This window comes from Carassius gibelio, chromosome A18 (genome assembly GCF_023724105.1).
Source record: "Carassius gibelio isolate Cgi1373 ecotype wild population from Czech Republic chromosome A18, carGib1.2-hapl.c, whole genome shotgun sequence".
NCBI lineage: Eukaryota > Metazoa > Chordata > Actinopteri > Cypriniformes > Cyprinidae > Carassius > Carassius gibelio.
In genome coordinates, this window is record NC_068388.1 from 17,970,382 (window position 1) to 17,992,635 (window position 22,254).

The 22,254-nt window shown below is 35.4% G+C and overlaps 1 protein-coding gene across 2 annotated transcripts in view; it reads right to left on the reverse strand.

Annotated features, from left to right (window-relative positions):
• Nucleotides 1-2,540: 2,540 nt before the first annotated feature.
• The window catches only part of LOC127933927 (spondin-1-like), a 210,311-nt gene continuing 190,597 nt past the window's right edge, over nt 2,541-22,254 (reverse strand). The window contains exons 9-16 of one of the 2 annotated variants that reach the window (XM_052531064.1): nt 21,716-21,856; nt 21,218-21,293; nt 18,419-18,601; nt 14,103-14,273; nt 13,726-13,893; nt 11,028-11,192; nt 9,583-9,849; nt 2,541-4,226 (exon numbers count right to left, since the gene is read on the reverse strand). In XM_052531064.1, the coding sequence (XP_052387024.1) occupies nt 4,063-4,226; nt 9,583-9,849; nt 11,028-11,192; nt 13,726-13,893; nt 14,103-14,273; nt 18,419-18,601; nt 21,218-21,293; nt 21,716-21,856 (1,335 nt within the window). In that variant the 3' untranslated portion in view covers nt 2,541-4,062. Of the gene's footprint in view, nt 4,227-9,101; nt 9,344-9,582; nt 9,850-11,027; nt 11,193-13,725; nt 13,894-14,102; nt 14,274-18,418; nt 18,602-21,217; nt 21,294-21,715; nt 21,857-22,254 lie in introns of those variants that run through there. The other variant, XM_052531065.1, reaches the window with a different exon arrangement.

Consider the following 22,254-nt stretch of genomic DNA (forward strand, 5'->3'; position numbering starts at 1 on the left):
GTTTACTATCCTTGTGGGGACTCTCAGTAGGCATAATGGTTTTTCTACTGTATGAAACGTACAGATCCTTCTAAAAAAAATTGCATTTTGTGATAAAAGTTCATTATTTTCCATAATGTAATGATAAAAATTAAACTTTCATATAGTTTAGATTCATTGCACACCAACTGAAATATTTCAGGTCTTTTATTGTTTTAATACTGATGATTTTGGCATACAGCTCATGAAAACCCAAAATTCCTATCTCAAAAAATTAGCATATCATGAAAAGGTTCTCTAAACGAGCTATTAACCTAATCATCTTAATCAACTAATTAACTCTAAACACCTGCAAAAGATTCCTGAGGCTTTTAAAAATTCCCAGCCTTGTTCATTACTCAAAACCGCAATTATGAGTAAGACTGCTGACCTGACTGCTGTCCAGAAGGCCATCATTGACACCCTCAAGCGAGAGGGTAAGACACAGAAAGAAATTTCTGAACGAATATGCGGTTTGTTCCCCGAGTGCTGTATCAAGGCACCTCAGTGGGAAGTCTGTGGGAAGGAAAAAGTGTGGCAAAAAAACGCTGCACAACGAGAAGAGGTGACCGGGCCCTGAGGAAGATTGTGGAGAAGGACCGATTCCAGACCTTGGGGGACCTGCAGAAGCAGTGGACTGAGTCTGGAGTAGAAACATCCAGAGCCACCGTGCACAGGCGTGTGCAGGAAATGGGCTACAGGTGCCGCATTCCCCAGGTCAAGCCACTTTGGGCTACAGAGAAGCAGCACTGGACTGTTTCTCAGTAGTCCAATGTACTTTTTTCAGATGAAAGCAAATTTTGCATGTCATTCGGAAATCAAGGTGCCAGAGTCTGGAGGAAGACTGGGGAGAAGGAAATGCCAAAATGCCTGAAGTCCAGTGTCAAGTACCCACAGTCAGTGATGGTCTGGGGTGCCATGTCAGCTGTTGGTGTTGGTCCACTGTGTTTTATCAAGGGCAGGGTCAATGCAGCTAGCTATCAGGAGATTTTGGAGCATTTCATGCTTCCATCTGCTGAAAAGCTTTATGGAGATGAAGATTTCATTTTTCAGCACGAACTGGCACCTGCTCACAGTGCCAAAACCACTGGTAAATGGTTTACTGACCATGGTATTAGTACTGTGCTCAATTGGCCTGCCAACTCTCCTGACCTGAACCCCATTGAGAATCTGTGGGATATTGTGAAGAGAAAGTTGAGAGAAGCAAGACCAACACTGTGGATGAGCTCAAGGCTGCTATCGAAGCATCCTGGGCCTCCATAACACCTCAGCAGTGCCACAGGCTGATTGCCTCCATGCCACGCCGCATTGAAGCAGTCATTTCTGCAAAAGGATTCCCGACCAAGTATTGAGTGCATAACTGAACATAATTATTTGACGGTTGACTTTTTTGTATTAAAAACACTTTCCTCTTATTGGTCTGATGAAATATGCAATTTTTTTGAGATAGGAATTTTGGGTTTTCATGAGCTGTATGCCAAAATCATCAGTATTAAAACAATGAAAGACCTGAAATATTTCAGTTGGTGTGCAATGAATCTAAAATATATGAAATTTTAATTTTTATCATTACATTATGGAAAATAATGAACTTTTATCACAATATGCTTTTTTTTTTTGAGAAGGAACTGTATATTCTATTGCCCTACACCAGCTCTACAACTAAACCTACCCATCACAAGAACACCTCTTTCTGTATGATTTATAAGCTTGTCTCCCCATGGGAACCTCAAATTAGGTTCCCACAGTGACATGAATCCCCATGAGTCAGGGTGTATATATATATATATATATATACTACAGGGCTGTTGAATACTTGATTCTGATTGGCTGACAAACGTTCAGAGGTGTGCAATTATTTTCAGGGAAATGCAAGGCGAACATAGTTCCAGGCAGCTCTATTGACCGCATTACAATTTTGTATTACTTCGCATAGTTAACAGTAGTAATGGTCACACAATTTGCACAAACAGTTTATGTCAGCACTGCCCTGATGATTTTATTATTTAGCCTATATCATTGATTTCCAACCCTGTTCCTGGAGAGCTACCATCCTGCAGACTTCAGTTCCGACACACCTGTCTGTAATTATCAAGTAGCCCTGAACACCTTGATTAGCTGGTTCAGGTGTGTTTGATTGGGGTTGGAGCTGAAATCTGCAGGACAGTAGCTCTCCAGGAGCAGGATTGGAGACCCCTGGCCTATACAGTATTGCAACTTAAAGTCCACACATAATGGCTGCATCCGAAAACTTAGGCTTGTTGACTTGCTGTCTTGCTGTCTAATCAGGGAATGACTTTGCAGGCAGCGTTTTTGCCCGAAGGCACCTCATGCAACGGATTTCGGACAGGCTTCTGAGGCGGAGTTATGGTTTAATGATCTACAGCTAAATATAGAGAGCTTTGGTTATAACTAAGTGGATATTTCAGTACTGCAATATTAATTTCTCACTAGAAATTACATAAAAAGTGGAAAACGTTCAGAAAAATACATTTACACACAAACTGACCACCGACCGCAACTTTCAGACGCCATCTTTATTTTTTTGGCACACAATGGAGCGCACAGGATTGTGGGATATTAAAGGCAGTGAAGGATACATCTATGCTGCCTTCAAAAACTGGCTAGATGGAGCCATCTCAGGAGACAGGAAATGAAGCTGACATTGTTTTCGGATGTGCCTTGATGCCTTCCTACCTTGGAATGCGACCTCCGAAGGCAGCATTTTTCAGTTTTCGGATGCAGCCAACATTTCTCACTAGCGAGGTAATAACAGCTCTGTTTAGAGACGCACAGAGGTAGCCAGATTCACACAAGCTCTCTCTCTCTTGTTTGCATTAAGAACTTTACAGACAAGCATGCTTATGAATAATTAATTATGAATACTGAATTGATGTAATTAATAGTTTGATTTTGAATTTATGATCAGGTTACAATGTCAGTTGCATCAACCGCAATTGACATTCACTTTAAAAGGATAACATAACATTAAATATCAAACAAGACTACACTTTAAATCCCTAAAATGAATATATGTATTTGAAGGAGATATTTGCACCTTCACAGAGTATATTGGAACAAGATTTTCAGTGATTAACAGCTTTTGCTGATACTTCTGTATATTCTACTCTGTACCACACAAAAAAATTATATTCTGCCAGAGTGAACTGTGACTGATCAACATTAGCCACTTTGACTGCTTTGGTACTGCATTTTGACATTTTAACAATAAATAAATGATGGTACTTACACTTAATAGTCTGTTATCTTTATGTTTGGGGTCTTTATGTTTCTATAGCTGTAAATACATAATAGTGTTAACATTTTATACGTTGTCAATATGCCCATATTGTACGTTTCAGTGTCTAAATGTACAAATTTAGGATTTGAGATCATTTTTGTGTGCGTATATATATATATATATATATATATATCAAAATATTACATACTGATACTTACAATTAAACAAAACCTGATGAATATATACCAATAAAACATGAAATAAAACTTGAAATGTGAACTGCCATAGCGAGGGGTGGAAATCACTTCACATGATGTCTGACATATAAGAACGATTATAATAATAATAAAATAATAATAATGTAAGTATGCTGTTTTTCTGTAAGTGTGTGTGTGTGTGATTGGATCGCAGACTATAAAAGGATTTTTTTTTTTGTATTTGCATTTCATGTCAGAAAATATTAATCTTCAATATGACATGATCTTGCTTGTGAAAAATCCATCTTCAAAAGAATTCCCCTCTTCAAAGCTTCACAGAGAGATGTTACTCTCAAATACTTATGCATATTAATACATCTGAATTTGTACAGTACATTGCAACTCTGATCACCCTCCACCTTGATTTCCCATTCCTTTGCAGGCTAGGCAATGCCTAGGTCACAACAAATTCTAGAAAATAAGAGTAAAAATAACAGACAGCTTTCCAACCCGAAACAGAGAGCATTAAATATACTGCAAGACAGTGTGTCAGAGACTGTTCATAATATAGACTGGGTCCCATCGCACAAGCCCATTCAGTACGCCCTAGCAGGGATGGACGTTGCAGGCACGTATCTCCTTTCGGTCTTTACAGCTAGTTAGTTGTGCATTCTTATATCTCTTCTTGGCCGTCATTAACCGCTCCTGGATTCCCCCACCACACAGCTTGGTACAGTCAATCCATGCAGACCATGGCTTCATTTTACATCCTGTAGGAAGAAATTTAGACCAGATACAACAGTTGTTAGTGGCAGTAAGTTAAATTAATCATCTGCCTTTTTAGAGACACTGTCTGTAGTGGTTTTGTTATGATGTTATGAATTAGTAAAGGAGAGCATCTCTATCATCTGTAGCAGCGTATCACACACCATTTTAACATATAAACCTTTGGTTTTACCATCCATAAATATAATTAACAGTGTTACTCCACCCAAAAATGAAAATATTGTCATTAATCACTTAACCCCACGTCTTTCCAAACCCATAAAAGCTTTGTTCATCTTCGGAAAACAATTTAAGATATTTTGGATGAAAACTGGGAGGCTTGTGACTGTCCCATAGACTGCCAAGTAAATTGCACTGACAACATCCAGAAAAAGAATGAAAAACATTGTCAGAATAGTCCTTCTGCCATCAGTGATTCAATCTGGATTTTATGTAGCGATGAGAATACATTTTGTATGCGTATTTATTCAACAATTCGCGTCCTCTGTGTCTCACCATAGCACCATTTGTTGAATACAAACTGCACACGCTATTCTGTGTCAGCCGTGACACAAGGGTACATTTTCTACTTGTATTCACACTTGATTTGAATGAAAACAGCACATCTGTGCAGTACGGAAAAAATGGAAGTAATGGAAAAAATAAAGGCTCTCAATTAAATATGTGCAGTTTCACGTGATTAGTGCAAATTGTCACATGACCAGAGCAGTTTACTTCTCAGCAGTTTACTAAGGCTAGTAAAGTGTCTTAACATAAATATATGAAAAAGATGTTTGGTACACGTGGTCTTTAGGGTGCCTAGTATAAATATATGCATTCACATACATTTAGTTTTGTTGAGTGTGATCATAGAATCAGTAAACATGCTGATGGTCACAGTAGTGACCAGTGGGATAACAGTGAACTTGTACAATATAAATCTAATTGCAGTTGCTAGTGAAAATGACAATAAAATGTTTCAGTGACAAAATAATTTTGCACTAAATTATAAATTGTATTTTGATGAGTCATAGTTATAATTTGACTAGTCAGAATTACAATTAAATATATCCACAATTATAATTTCACTAGTGACAAATCAGATTCAAGATATCTGTAAATATGTTTTGACTAGTTAAATCTCAATTTAATATATCTATAATGCAATAGATATCTTTAATAGACACATCACACATACGCAAATGTAATTAGAGATCTCTCTAATTCGGTTTCGACTAGTCACGATTATTTTTCAGGATATCTAAATTGTACCTGCTCATAGTTGAAACTGCTGCTATGTGACATGAGACTAAATTTACTTAGCTCCTCCCAGAGCTACCCCCTGACTAATGTTTAGTGCTAACTTCTAACATCAAATATAAGTCTACTTTTGTTGTCATGGAGAGAAAAGCTACTGGAAGTGTTTCAGGAATTATTAAATCATATCTGGATGCAGCCATATGTGGTAAAAGTTCTCCAGCATGCATGCATGTATGGCGCTGTGATTTTAATTGAATCATGTTGCAAAACACACCAAATGCAGAGTAATGTTCAAAAAATGCAGAAAACCGCAAACGGCTTGTCTGAAATTATTTATTACATATTTAAACATAATGAAGAACAATGGAATTTTACAAAAAAAACAAAAAAAACAAACATGAACAAATAGTATGCATGAAGGACAAGAAGTATACTTCATAATCAGATGCAGTCAAACAAGGTGAAGGTTAATAAAATAAATAAAAAAAAACGGCGGAAACGAGTTTCCATAGGAAGTATCCACAAAGTGGGAGTATTTTATTGTATGATAGCAAGAGATCCATGATGATGATATTCTGCTGTGTTCAGTGATGAGTGCCAATGTTTTCTTTTAACATTGTATCAAATGATCCAACAGCTGACGTGAGGTCTATACAAATCCTTAGCTACTGATTTTACATGTGTCCGTTTGTAAATAAAGGCTAATGCAGTTTAATCCACAGCACACATTACGATATATAGAATAAGACAAAAGCCTGAGCCCTCTTTGTATGGCCTACCACTTTTACACATGCTCCAGCTATATTTTTATTTACATACTTTTGTAAAATGGCGAATGACAACAGTTTCCAAGGTAGGATTGGTTAATAAAATGTTTGAGGTGGGGCTTAACAAAGGTGTATTTGCACGCACATTTAATATATCTATAAAGTATATTTGACTAGTCACATTTTTAATTCCAGATATCTACACTGAGATTCTTCCTAGTCACAAAATTAAATGCAGATATCTCCAAAGAAAGATCTTCCTAGTCAAAAATCAGACTGAGATATCCATAATTAAACTGCAGATATCTTTAGATGAGATTTGACTAGGAAATAATCCAATTCAAGACACATCTTAAGTTTTGCCTAGTCAAAAATCAAATTCAATATATCTACAACTCTAGTTTAACTAGTAATAAATTACTTTCAGATATCTTCATGTATTTTGGATATCTTTAAGAACTCACAATTTAAAGATATTTGCAATATGATTATAACTAGTCAAACACCAGTTAGAGATATCTTTATATTTTTTTTAAGTTCAATTGTAATTCGAGATATATCTAATTAGAATTACACCTAGTACAAAATCAATTATAGATATATTTAATTACATTTTCTACTAGTCAAAACCCATTTGTAGATATCCAAAAATATTTTCCAATGGAAGCCAACGGAAAAATATGACTAGATAAAATAGCATTGTAGATATCTTCAATGTATATAATGACTAGTCATAATTACATTGTAGATATCTTAATTCCAAATATGATAAGTCAAAATTGCAGAAAATATATCTGTAATTGGAATTTTGACTAGCCAAAACTAAATTATGACTAGTACAGCAAGGGTTGTTTAATGCTAAAATGGCTTGCCATAGTGGCAATGTATTTAAACAGAATTACCGTATTTTCCGGACTATAAGTCACACTTTTTTTCATAGTTTGGCTGGTCCTGCGACTTATAGTCAGGTGCGACTTATTTATCAAAATTAATTTGACATGAACCAAGAGAAATGAACTAACAGAAAACATTACCGTCTACAGCCGCGAGAGGGCGCTCTATGCTACCAGAGATGCTGCTCAGTGCTCCTGTAGTCTACACTAAGCAGCACAGAGCGCCCTCTCGCGGCTGTAGATGGTAATGTTTTCTCTTGGTTCTTGGGTCTAAATAAATAAATGCGACTTATAGTCCGGTGCGACTTATAAATGTTTTTTTTTCCTCGTCATGACGTATTTTTGGACTGATGCGACTTATACTCAGGTGCAACTTATAGTCCGAAAAATACGGTATTAACAGAACTGTAACATCTGAAGTGGTGATGTTGTGATGCTGATTTGTCATTGGAAAGAGTGTTGGCATGTAGAGTGATGCTTTGATGATGTAATTCAATGTTGTGTCTCAGCAGCAATAATGTTATTCTGGCTTACTAACAAAACATGCTGATGTATGATTTGAAAAATGCTGGCGTGGTGATGATTTAAGGGAAATTCCACTGAAAAATTCATATTTTCTCATCATTGGTGTCCCAGATATATATGATTTCTACTCAGATGTACAGTATATGACGTTAATAAAATGAAGGATATGGTGATTGATTATAGGAGGTCTCCACCTTGTCCTTTGATGATAAACAGTTTACCCTTCTGTGGTCTTTGGTCATTTTTTTTTTTTTTCGAAGTTTATGTTTAGAATTTCAAAAAAAATCACAAGTTCATCAGAATGGTACTAAATTTGGTGACTTTTATGGCACTTGGGATGTGAACACAGAAAATAAATCGAGGCCTTGATTCAAATCGGCTGAGTGGTCGTAAAAAAATAGTCACACTCTTGATCTTCGGTCAAAATGACTGTCCATAGGAAATTAATGGGAAATTGACAAAATCACAACAATTCAGATAATTTTTGTGTGCGCAATCTACAGATCGGCCAAAAAAAAAAGTGGTAAATCTGTAAAACATCAAGAGTGCAAAACAGGCACACCTACTCACACATGCGCATACACACACACACTTATAAACACAAACACCTATAAACTTGTGTGACTGTAACACAACAAACATGTAAAATAAAATCAATAATTCAACCAAAATGCAGTAAAAAAAAAAAAAGTGGACCACAAGGAAGAGGTTACACTAGAACATCAATAGTGCTAAACAGACACATCCACTCACAGACTCTAACTTACACACACTCACAGACACACAAACACATGCACAATTATACACACAGAAGTCTGAAATAAGAGGTTGAAATCAGATCCGACCCAGACGGATCAGGCTCTGATAAAGCATTATTGTTCATTTGTGTTACATTTTTATAGAAATTTAATGCTTTGTGTAACAAAATGCTTTCTCTGTGTTCGGGGTATTCTGTAGTAGTAATAATACAAAACTGACATTGCAGATCAACATTCCCCCAAAAAAAAAAAAAAAAAAAATATATATAATAATAATAATAATAATAATAATATATATATATATATATATATATATATATATATACACATACATATATATATATATATATATATATATATATATATATATATATATATATATATATATATATATATATATATATATATATATTATTTTTTTTTTATATATATATTGACTTTTGACCATGAGGTCCATGGGTGTGACTTTCAAATAAAGAGCGCACAAGGGTTTAAAATGTTTAGACAATGAAATCGGTGATACTCATAAATACTTGAGGGTGGTTATTGGCAATAAATTGAGTGTCCAACTAATGTTTTTTTTTTTTTTTTTTTTTTTCATTTTAATAATGAGGGGGGGGGGGGGGGGTAAAATACTTTATAGCTTGTCCCACTATGATGATATTGTTTTACACACAATTTTATTGTATCTGTTTTTTGCTTGTGGCTTGGCATTGATATGGCATTTTAAGTTTGACAATAAAAATGGTTACGTATTAGTATAGGTGGCAGTGAAGAATATTGGTGTAGATCAGAAGGGTCCTTCAGACAATTTTCAGAATTATGTACTTAAGAGAGTCCAGATTATTCTTTGCACTGTTGACCACCCATTACAAACTGAGTTTCATGGTGTTGCCATCAGGCCATCATTTTAGAGTGCCTGTAAGCAGAAAAAAAATTATAAATAAATAAATAAAATATTTTGTGGCCAATTGTTCTATATATTATATTATAGTATTGACACGTTTTTGCATAGTGGGTACTTCTTGTCAAAAAAGTTCAAATTGTATGTCCCACAGAAGAAAGTAAGTCATTTACATCTGGGATGGCTTGAGTGAGTAAATGATGAGAGAACTATTTTGGGTGGAGAATCCCTTTACAGTGACAATGCACGTTCACCTGCGAGCTCGTCGGCACTCTCCTCTCTTCCCTGTTTGTTCCTCCTCTTCTTACGGTCTTCCTTGCGCCTCTTCCTCTCATCACTGTTTAACCCTCCTTGATTACACTTCTTGATCTTGCAGGTTTTTCTCTGTGTGGTCTCAGGGCACAGATCACCGCCAAACTGAGGCTCCAGAGTGATCATGCGTGAGCGGATCAAATGACCCTTTCCACAGGATTTACTGCACTCTGACCACTCGGACCACTCTGTCATCACACAATCCATCGCTTGGAGAGAAAGACATAAAAAAAAAGACAATATTCAAATAGGAACATGACATCATATCTCAGGGAAAATGATATTATTTTAAAGAGGATGATCATTATTTAATGTTTACTTTTTTCTATATTTTGTTTATTAGGTGCTGCTGGTTCTCAAAGCCATATATTTTTGCTATATATTTAAGATAAAACATTTCAACCATGACCATGTTAATGTATTTGGTCTTTGCGCACTAGATCTTCTACGTACTCTGCTGTTGCAAATCAAGTATAAACATTCTACTATCAGTAAATACACAGACACACTGCTGTGAGCATACAGAATGTGTTGCTGCTGCATGAATAGGCATGCTTAAATCGAATAGAAGATCTAGACAGGCGGATCTCGGGAACTCTAATAGTACGTGGCAGGACCAGTTTACTGTAAACACTCAACCAGATTATTTAGATGCTGAGCAAGCAATCTCACTGGTTGCAGGATCAGCAGAGACCAGTCAGCTTTTGCCATGTACTGCAGTAAACAATATGAAAGCTGGCAAATTGCTTGCAAAGAACTTATCTGCCTGTGCATCTAGATTTCATGACTCAACTAGAAATGTAACCTTAATTAAAAAATAACAAGAAAATTTAAATTAAAGTCATAAAATGTTCCCTTTGTCAATATGGAAATATTGTCTATAAAATAATTTAAAAGAAAATCTGTCACAAAAGGCATTCATTTGGCAGAGTACTTTTATTTATTTAAAGAAACCAAGGCCTTGTTATCTCATTGAAATTTACAGTACAGAATGTGTTTAATGTTTGAATAATAAAAATAGTAATATAATATATGTTTGTATTGTTTCTAAAGTTTATTATTGTTTTATTTTCATTCAGATGAGTAAGAATTCTTAATTATTATATATATATATATATATATATATATATATATATATATATATATATATATATATATATATATATATATATATATATATATATATTGTTTTATGGAAGGAAGGAAGGCCAGATAGATCAGACTTTGACAGTACTTCTCCTATACCCACTCTCACATTTACAGCTAATTAACTAACACACACATGCACACAGACACATACTGTACTGTGCATCTGTTATGTTTGAGGCCTGTCGACTGTTATGTTTGTGTGTGTATGTGTAATAGAGAAAGAATATGTGTAACTCACGACACTCTGGCAGCATGCATTTCTCCATCTGTTCCAGCTCCTCCTTGCATTCTCCCAACTCCACAGGTGATTTGAGCACACGCTGACGTGTCCGTGTGCCTTTACCACACGTCACACTGCAGTCGCTCCAGTCTGACCATGGGGACAGTAAACATGGGATTGTATCTATACACACAAAAAAAAACATCATTAGCATCATAACAATGAGAAATGCAAGCATGTGGGTGTGTATTCTGTTTAAATATGCTAATGTAGGCATGTATGTGAGAATATGTTAATGGAGGCATTTTTTTCTTCTGTGTGAATATGGTAATTTTAGCGTACATGTGAATTTGTGTGTGAACGGTGTGATGTGAGCATTTGTGTGTGTACAGTACGTTTAATTAATTGTCACTAATACATTATTGTGTATATGAATATGTTACTATGAGTATGAATATGTTTGTGAGTGTATTTTTGTGAATTATGGATTTGAATGTTTAAAGCACAAATGCTATTTTGGGGATTTCCGTTTTTCATTTTCCTTCCTAATTTTGAATGCTTCCCTATTCACATTCAAAAGTGTGAGATGACAAAGTTTGGTATCATTTTAAAGGAAACCCTTTGAAATTACATAAAACACTGTTGAAATTGATAAAAATGACAATATATGCTGTCTGTGTTATAATAAATAGGGAAAAAAACAAGGCGCTTTATTTTATTTGTGTAAACTGAAGTTTGAAATAGTATAGCTCAGGCAATGAAGGGCCTAGTAACTTTAGACCAATTTCATGTTTTTCTAGCACATGTCAGCTAATAGAGGAAAAAAGAAATTTCTTTCTATCTTAATCTATGCAAAAGTTATTCTATTCCAACTGAAGGAAGGAATAATACCATTTTTGTATAAAATTTTAGTCTAAATAAGTATGAAGTCATCTTTTGCACACTTGCAGTATGGAATAATGTGATATCTGTATATTATTTTACAGAAAACACTCAGAAGTTACATAAAAAGCTGCTGTTTGTGACAAATAGTATTATTTATGTTGTTTCACATATGATGAACCATCTCAATACAATGTGCTTTTTTGTGTGTGTGTTTTCTGAACAGTCTTTAAAAGAGAATAAATCATATTGCGCAATAGCGACATGCATAGAATTATTAAAATATCTGGTCTGTCACAGTCTTAAATAGAATCCACAATCTCCAGCTTAATATCATTTCATTTATGTCTATTCTGCATCGTGTAAAGATTGGGAGACCTCGCCTGTCTCAAGCATGTATGATATTTCATATTTATAGCGTGTCTGTTTGTTATTATTCAAAACCAGCGATAAATCCGCGTCCCCGAAGCTTCAACGCGAACTTCGGAGCGTCAACAAACTAATTTATGTTCATCCACCCAGTATACTGTACTGTTTACTGTATATTCACTGAAATGCGGTCAAATATGAAAATTATGAAAATAAACAGATAAGCTTATGGCTAGCGGAGCTTCGAGGCTTCAAAATAAAGAATGAAATGTATAAAAGCAAGTATCACGCGTATACGCTTACCAGATGCGCGTCCTGACCTCTCCACGGCGACGGTGGTCCTCCATAACTTGTATTATGAATATTATTCATTGTTAATCCGGAGATTCTTCCGCGTGTAGTTTCCCCCTCGCGTGGTCTTTGTTTAGAAGCAGCCAAACACTCAATTTCCCTTCGGCCAGCGGTTCTGTGACGTCACCGGACGGAAACAGGACGGGGCAGTAAGTGACCCCCCTGTTGCGGCTATTCGCACCTCTGACTGGTTCAGACGGCTTTTGAGTGACAGCTATTAGGACTAATAGCGCTTCACAAAGAGATCAGATGTGTATAGCAGGAGAAAGGCTTTAGTGCGCATCATATGAGTTAGAGGTCTGGTCAGCGCTCACAGGGCTTTGGACCTCTATTGCGCACTTGTACAGAACGCTTTATATCTCAGCAATGGAAGCACGCAGAAACGTAAAAATGGTCTTGTTTGAAAGAAGAGATTCTAATCTAAAAGATTATATCGAGTATATAGGTATGTGTGGCTGTTTGCGGCTGACTGAAGTGGATATATAATAATTTGCAATGAGGTGAGAAATGTTACATCGCGATTCTGTTGAAGATCATTCGATCTGTGATTGTCACACAATAAAATGATCTACATCATCAGATTCCTGAGAATAAGAGCTTTCTTGTGATATATGACTTGACTGTTTTGTGAAAAATATTTTAAATACACATTCTTATGAAAAATTAATCGCAATCGTTAGACGGAAATTTGTAGGGGGGGGAAATATATTTCTTAGCTTAATTTGACTACTTTATGTATCACAAAACCCCAATTAATGGTATTCTTTGTAAAGAAAACACTCTAAGCTTTCAAATGAACCCATATATGGGCAAATCCCTTATAAGGAAGGGTGTGCAAATGAAACGAGAACATGTTGCATGCTATTTTTGGACCCGGTACCGGGTCTGCAGAGTTTATTAAGTAGGGTAATGTTTTCACTATTTGCGTTCAATGTGCATATGTGCATATGCATGTATGTGAATATGTAATTGTGAACAATTTAATGTTGCTTTGTAATTATGCTAATTCATGTCCACCTAAACATTCACAGACATGTACTGCGTGAGAGTCTGTTAATGAGCTTGTACATGTTCATGAATATGTATTGCTATGCATGCAAGTGTTTGCACTTACGGCATTCTGGCATCATACACCTCTCCACTTCCACCACCTCAGCCCCACAAATGGAGCCATCAGACGGGGGCATTTTTACCATCCGCTCCCGTCTCTTCATGCCAAGGCCACAGGTGGCGCTGCATGCATCCCATTCACCCCATTCAGTAACCAAGCAACTGCTTGGAGCTACACAAGCCAGAAAGATAAACAATACATATGATTGGAGCAGAGAATCCTGTTATGAGATCCTTTATAGCCATAAAGGACCAAAAAGAACTATAGGTACAGGAAAATCCTGCACAATTGGCAATTGACAAACACTTGCGATAAACTTGTAAAGCAAATTGCAATTACAACTGTAAACATCTGTTAGTCCATAGGTAGATAAGACTCACAGCAGTCCTCATTGACAGTGCATGGCTCTGTCTCTTCAGTGGGATGGATGCAAGCAAAGCCATCATCAGGAAACTGTTTTACATAGCGCTCCCTAGAACGCACACCTGCACCACATGACATACTGCATGGTGACCATGTGATCCATTCTGACATCATGCAACTGGAAGCATCTGTAAAAGTCAAGGGTAATTTTTTTATGCATGTCCTTGTTAAAAACCTTTTAACATTCAACCATCAGCCCTGCTGGGAATTACAGATAACATTAGATTAAGCTGAAAGATGTTTTAAAATAGAGGTTCTCTTCCAAGGGGAAGGTGGCTGGTGTCTGAAGCAATTGCCTAAACATGTCTAAACAGGCATGACAATAACATTGGCTGCCGACAGCCTATGACATCACTACCGGTGCGACCACAGTATAAAAGGTCATGAAAGAACACGTCATCTTCATCTATGTTTGGGAGAGAAACGAGCATGTTCAGTTTGAGAGGGAATTGAATGTGCCCATTGCACTTATTTCTATGTGGATAAGTGTGAACTGAACATGTTCTACACACAAGGAGGTTGATTGTGATCAACATGATGCATTTGCAGGGCTATTGAAAGGGGAGGTGTGCTTCACCATTTACCCGAGAATCTAGACAGCATTTGCATGAGTTTGTTCGTCTCTTGTGGAAGTCGAATAAGCTCATAGTGATGCATTCTCGGCATGTATTTCTGTTCTCGCTTGATTGCTGACGAATTTTAGTGCTTGAACGGAGTGTGTTATGCTCCCCCACTAGCTGGATACATGCTGTGCGTTGTGGTCGTGGTGAGAATTCCCTATCACATGCGTTTTGAGTCCCGTTCTTGCAGAGGCAATTAGTCTGACAATGCAGCATGGTGTCCATCAGCAGATGTCCCTGTTTTACTGTCATAAATGTATTTTTATTGTTGTTAGCATAACTGTTGCAAATAAACATTTTATATTTTAAAACGTTTTTAAAATATGATATGTAATATATAAAAACTAATATATATATAAAACTTTTAAAAATATAAAATGTATATTATTATATTTATGTTGTGTCCATCAGAGTATATGCTGACGGACACGTGCTGCATTGTCACGGGAATGTCCCAGCTGAAGATAATGAGGAAATTATGTCGCTCCTTTTGCCATGTGCATTCCTAACGACTACATATTGGCACGCCCGTGCCCTGCTCACTCCAAAGTCCCCACTTTTAGGGCATAGGGATGACACTTTCATTTGGAATTTGCCAGTGAACCGTTCGGTACCAATACTCATACTGGCACACCCCTAGCTCACACAGATTTGAATTAAAAGAGGCAAAATAGTCATATAATTATGGATATGTTTTATTTGTATCCAAAATTATGTGAACATTACGGAGTGCTAAACTCTCCCTGCAGTGTCTGTTTCATTCATAATCGAAGCTGGAGCGTGCTCTTGCATAGAAAGTCCAAAACAGACTAATAGAAGTAGTAAAAACTTATAATGTGCCAGGAAATCCCTAATATGGACAAAGGCATCAAGCAATCGCTGTAGCTAAACTGAATAACAAAGCATAAACCACAACTGATAATATGTGAAGACAATATACGATTACAACAATATATGTGTGTTTTTCAAGTCTTCTCCAGGCAATAAAGTGTGTGTGTGTGTGTGTGTGTGTGTATGTGTGTGTGTGTATATATATATATATATATATATATATATATATATATATATATATATATATATGAGATACAATGCTAACTGACATATAATTTATTACAGTACAGACAGTATAAGAATATATTTTCTGTCTTATTCTATGATAATTTTTTTATTTATTTTTTTTATTTTCTGTCTTATTCCATGATCATTTTTTTGTACCAATCATAATCATAAATTGTCATTAGAAAAAAAAAAAAAAAAATTAGAGATATATATATATATATATATATATATATATATATATATATATATATATATATATATATTTTTTTTTTTTTTTTTTTTTTTTTTTTTTTTATAGAATGCAAATTATTGGTTATTGTCCAGCAGTGTATTTTATTTATTTGCCAATAAATAAAGTTGTTTTTTTTATTTTATTTTATTATTATTATTATTAGACACACATAGTAGTATTACATTTTACATTTCTGATCCCCTTACTTCTGAAATTATTGTTACGCCCCTGCCCTGTAACATAATATAATATAAAACTTTAACTATATGCTGTGTTATCTTCATTTTTGGGATTCAATTGGTTTTGTGGCCCCATGTGAATTTTATTTAGTGCGAAAGGGGCCAAAATGGCTCTTCTGATATTGAAGGTTGCTGACCCCTTTCATAGCAATCGCTGGCCAACCTTATTGTCATGTTTAGACATTTGCTTCAGACGCCTGTCACACTGAATGCGTTTCCCATAGCGACCACTAGAGGACAGGAATGAGGCTGTGAATCTTTGTTCTAGAACAGCGGTTCTCAATTCCAGTCCTCGCGCCCCCCAGCTCTGTATATTTTGCATCTCTCTCTTTGTTAACACACGTGATTCAGATAATCAGCTACTTCTACTCTACTCTAAAGCTTAAGCTAAACCCTTTCTGCAGGCAATAATATACAATGCCACCATAAATAATTGCTAATATTAATGCTTGTAATAGTTTAATGCTACTGTAGTTATAGCCAGATGGGCAAGATTAAACTTTTATGATGCAAAGCTTGAACTTCCCTCTTCCCTCAAATTACTGGCATTTGTTCTGCTTGATAAAACATGGCTTCATGAATCATTAATAAAACCATAAATATGATATCCTGGAGGACACCTATATGTCATCGCATGATAATCAGTCAATAATGGATATTAACACCTCATCAAACACTAAAGAAAATCCACCCACCTGTCCACCCACTAGCGTGTGATTTGCATTAGATAGATTTAAAGTATTAAATGGACATCTTAATTCATATCTAACTTATTTTAAGTTTCTAACACATTATAAGAACAGCTACATATCAAACATTCATACATGCATATATATATTTATATATATATATATTTATATATATATATATATATATATATATATATATATATATATATATATATATATATATATATATATATATATATATATATTATTCTACAGTATGTTACTCATTACCATGTATATGTTTAAAATATTTAATTTTATAGCAGTAACAAAAAAGAGCTATGCATTTTTATTAATTTCCACTCTGGCACTAAAAACTATGCAGAAGCTGCTTTGACCTTTTAATGTCTCCGAGGGGAAAATCCATAGCACTGCCCGTAGAGAACTGAGATGCAGCCTTACCCAGGAATGATGCAAAGATTATGTCACCAGATAAAAATATCTAGTTATCATTGCTTTAGGACATTCTTAAAATGGTCCTGGTCAAGGCAAGGTGCCCCAAGATGTCTGATCAATAAAGCTCTTGGTGTGCACAAAAAAAATTCATTGAGTCATTGTATGATTGGTTAATTGTATCCTTGCAGGATGTAAGGTTAAATTGTCAGACCAGTTATAAACAACATAAGCTGATCTACATATTAAAAACGAACAAACAAACAAACAAAGAATGAATGAATGAATGAATGAATTAATTAATTAATTAATACATCTGCTACAGGGAAAACAGTAAAATTAATAAAAACAAAACAAACAAACAAAAAATCTACCTCATAAGAACCAAATTTAATGTACATCCTTTATAGTATTGGAAATCCCAAAATGTATTACTAAAAAAACATTTAAATACGTAAATATGTGAAGAAGAAAAAAAGTTTCAAAATGAGCAACAAAGTTGAGATAAATGCTGATAAGAAATGCTGTTTTGCATTATTGCTATCATTATTCTTAGCACTGGCCATGGAATCTAACCAGACCAATCTCTCATAAATAATGTCTAATAAATATTATAATATTTTTTTAGAAATGTCATTATATTCTCTGACCATAAGGTGGCACCAACCTCATGTGAGAGATGCTGTTAATAACGACATACTGTACATATATAAATAACATGATGTAGCAGGAACAAACTTTGTTTTTAAAACTACAATTTAAAGTTTAATTATTTTGAATTAACTAAAAAGAACAATACACTCCTGCATTCTAGCCTATTCCACTTGATCCTATCCTGCTGTTTTTGAATAAAAGAACACTTTCTGTGTATACTGCCCTCAAAAAAGCGCCTGTCTTATTACAGTTTTAAACAGAGATAATATCAATATGAATGACAGTCACTTAAATGTTCCTTCCCATTTGTGGACTGAAACCCTGATGTTGTGTTTGTATGATTCTGACCCTCATCACTGCAGCCAGGCCCCATGCATGGCTCAAAGTCTTGAGTATGTGGACAGGGCACGCTGAGATCCAGCTGTGCCTTCAGCATCCTCTGCCTCATCCTCTTCCCCTTCTCACATGTCGAGGAGCTGCACGCAGACCACGGAGACCAGTTGGAGTAGATACATGTCTCTGGAGTGTCATCTGACAAAACATAAAAGAAAAAGAAGTGGGAGGATGAAAACCTTTTGTCTACAAGCATTATGAAATCTGAAAAAAGGGAGTGACCATAATAACAGAACAATCTCTACTGGGATCTTTTTGTTGTTGTTTATAATAATCATCAGTGAGATTTAATGGAGTGCAAAGAGCAACTTTTGATTAAATTTTAGAAAAATACTATAATAATCTAACGTGTCTCTTATGGATTTTCAGAGGAGAAATGTGCTCAAAGAGATGTGGTTCATATGAACTCTTTTACATTAAATTCACCCAAGACAATTTCATCTGAGATAACCGCAAACATAATGAGCTCTGCCTCAACATATGCTGCACTGTACATAGTACTGCAACTGATGCTATGTGCACACTCTCTTCAGGTGTGATAATTCTCTGGTGCATGTATAGAATTATGCTAATTCAATGACTGATGGGGCTAATGTAGCCATCTGAGCCCTACTGCAATTCAGATTTCTCATTTGCAGAAAGATGGTTTTCAGAGCTATCTTCAGAGTTTTATTGTGCTTCAGCAAGTCACTTGTTCTCGACTACCTGTAGAGTTAGACCTGAAAATAAACCTTAAGTAGATAGTTTTGTGGATGAGGCAATAGAACACATTCCTGGGGGGGAACTGAACTCATGCAAAATGCAAAAGCTATTGTTTACTGCATTTTTGCCTTTGTCTGAATTGATTCAGAGCAGGGCAAGGCATTCCTGTAGGTCTGTTCATAGGCTTGTGAGTCTTCAGTTTCAGTGATGGTTCAGCAGTTGAGAAATTCATCTTCATTGATCTCATCACCACACAATAGGGGTTATGCTTAAATGTGACCCTGGACCACAAAGCCAGTCTTGTCGCTGGGATATATTTTTAGGAATAGCTAAAAAAAACATTGTACTGTATGAGTCAAAATTGTGGATCTTTTTTTGCCAAAAATCAATAGAATGTTAAGTTAAGATCATGTTCCATTATAATATTTTGTAAATTTCATACCATGAATATATCAAAACCTAATTTTTGATTAGTAATATGCATTGCTAAGCACTTCATTTGGATGACTTTAAAGGTGATTGTCTCATTAATTATATTTTTTTGCACCCTCAGATTCCAGAATTTCAAATAGTTGTATCCCAGCCAAATATTGTCCTACCCTAACAAATGGAACAGTGGAAAGTGTATTTATTCAGCTTTCAGATGGTGTATAAATCTCAATTTAGAGAAATTGACACTTAATGACTTATGGTTTTGTGGTCCAGGGTCACAAATTCTATCAAAAACTGATATATTGTAAATAGTCCCGATTTTTGACAATGTGTTCCTTTGGATGGAAAATATTGCACATGGTTTATCTCTGCCTCTTGATATTCAAGCTCCCTCTTACTAGAATGAATGCTTCTTTTTAGACAAATATTTATGTGGCTGCATGTTCGTTCTCTCCACACACCTGATATTTTTCTGTGCAAATGTTTTCATGGGCTGAAAAACTGCCACTCAGTCACGTTAACCTATTAAAGTGAACATCTTGGTTATGTATGTAACCTTAGCTCACCCTGGTGTAGGGAATGAGACACTGCATTATTCTGCACACTGGATTATTCTGCCATAATTTTTTGTTACTGCTACAACTTCCTTTTTTAGAAATCTGAGGAGTGATGGCACTGGTGTAATGGCACCTCGGCGGGTGCTATTAGCACCATCAGCCAATGCATTAGCATGATTCTATATTGGTTAAAGACGACTGTCACACCTAGAAGATGTGAATGTTATAGAATATTATAATTCTGATTACAATTCCGATTCAACATAACATGTACAGCCAAAGAGCTAGGTGCAATCTTATCTCTCTCTAATCTGAAAGGAAACAAATTTTCTTGAGTTTATTGTTTATTCTTGTGTATTACTATTTTTATTTCTCTGTAAAAATTCTGATGAGCTCTGAAAGTCTCATGAGCTATGAAAGCTTATATTAGTTTCACCTAAACTATTCTGTAATACAGTTGTGATTCTTCATCGAACATCTTCTGGAACAACAGCAACTGGAAACTAGTTTGATATTAAAATTAAATGCACAGTCTCTAAATTAATCCACTATCATTTGGATGAAATGATGGAGTTTCAAATTTTAGAATGACACCAAAGACAAAACTGGTACTTAATAAAAAAAGAAAAGAAAAAACACTTAATGTCATCATGTTTTATATAATTCTCCAGAGCCTAGCATAAACTCTCAAGAATACAGTTAGTCAAAAGTCTCATTCTCTCTCTCCCTGTCTCAATGCATTTTGATTCAAAATTGCATTAATGGCATGACTGTAAATATCGCCAAAGCTTGGAATATGTGAAGAGACATAATAACAATGAAAGATCAAAATAAAAGAAGGACATTATAACAATTTAAACTTAAATAAACAGTGTGACAATTTTATACCACAGTGTTTAACATATAAACACACACATTGGACACTGTGTTAGACAGCAGGGAAACACACTGAGGACAGATACAATACACAATATACAATCTCTCTCTCTCTCTCTCTCTCTCTCTCTCTCTCTCTCTCTGTTTCTCAAGGTTGACTTTGATGAAAAGATAAAGAGATGCAAACCTTCTTCTTTTTCCTCCTGGGCAATGTCAGCCACAATGTCGTCCACATTATCAGGCACAATGTTGCACTGCTCACCCTGCAGACATCAGAAAACAACTCAAACTTTCAAACTGACTTTAAATGATGTCCCTCATTTAATCATTTTCTTCTACACAGTGATGGCATTTCATTTACAGTACTCTTACCATCTGATTCAAAACAAACAGCTGACATGGGTTATACTTTTCCCCATGTTCCTCCTAAATCTCAAACAGTAATCTAAATCTCTCCCAATCGAGGATGCAAGACTTTCAATACTTCCAGGACACTGTTGTGACATGCTGGGTTCATAAATATGTAACATCTTTTGTTGTTCAGTTATTTTAGATCTCAGTTTATATACTTTTATGACATGAATAATGCTGAACAGTTTTGCACAATAATACAAGCTAAAATTGCAACAGCTAAGAACATTTTCTTTTGAAATTGAATTTTTCTAAGAAAGGCAAAGAAACAGACCTTGCGGGCAATTCTCTCCACGACAACTCTGGCCACAGGAGTGATTGCACCACCTTCTGGGTCGTAGAAAGGGCTCTGTGGATGGTCTAAACTTGTGAGGGGACGGATTTTCTCCTGAGGTGTTGTAGGCTTGTTGGGAGACTATGGCACAATAAATAATCCAGTTTACTAAATGTTGAAGTCATTTACTCTGTCATGTACCTTTTTTCCTTACACGGAACACAATACATTTGGCAAAAATACATTTTTTTTAACTTTTTTAAAAGCAATTCAGATCAGGCTAAAATAAAAATATTTAAATACCCAGAGGGTATTCACTTATTTTATATTTGAACTGATGTTAAATAATAAATATTACAAACGGGCAATTCCTACATGGCTATTCCAGATTTTTAGTTTAAAATCACCTCACACAACAAAGAAATCACCACGGCAAGCCTTCAGGCTTTGAATAAGAGAGATTAGCTCAGCAGTTAACAGCAGCAAGGTCGCTGAGAGAAGCTGAATATAACACGCACAACCAGGGGAGCAATACAAAT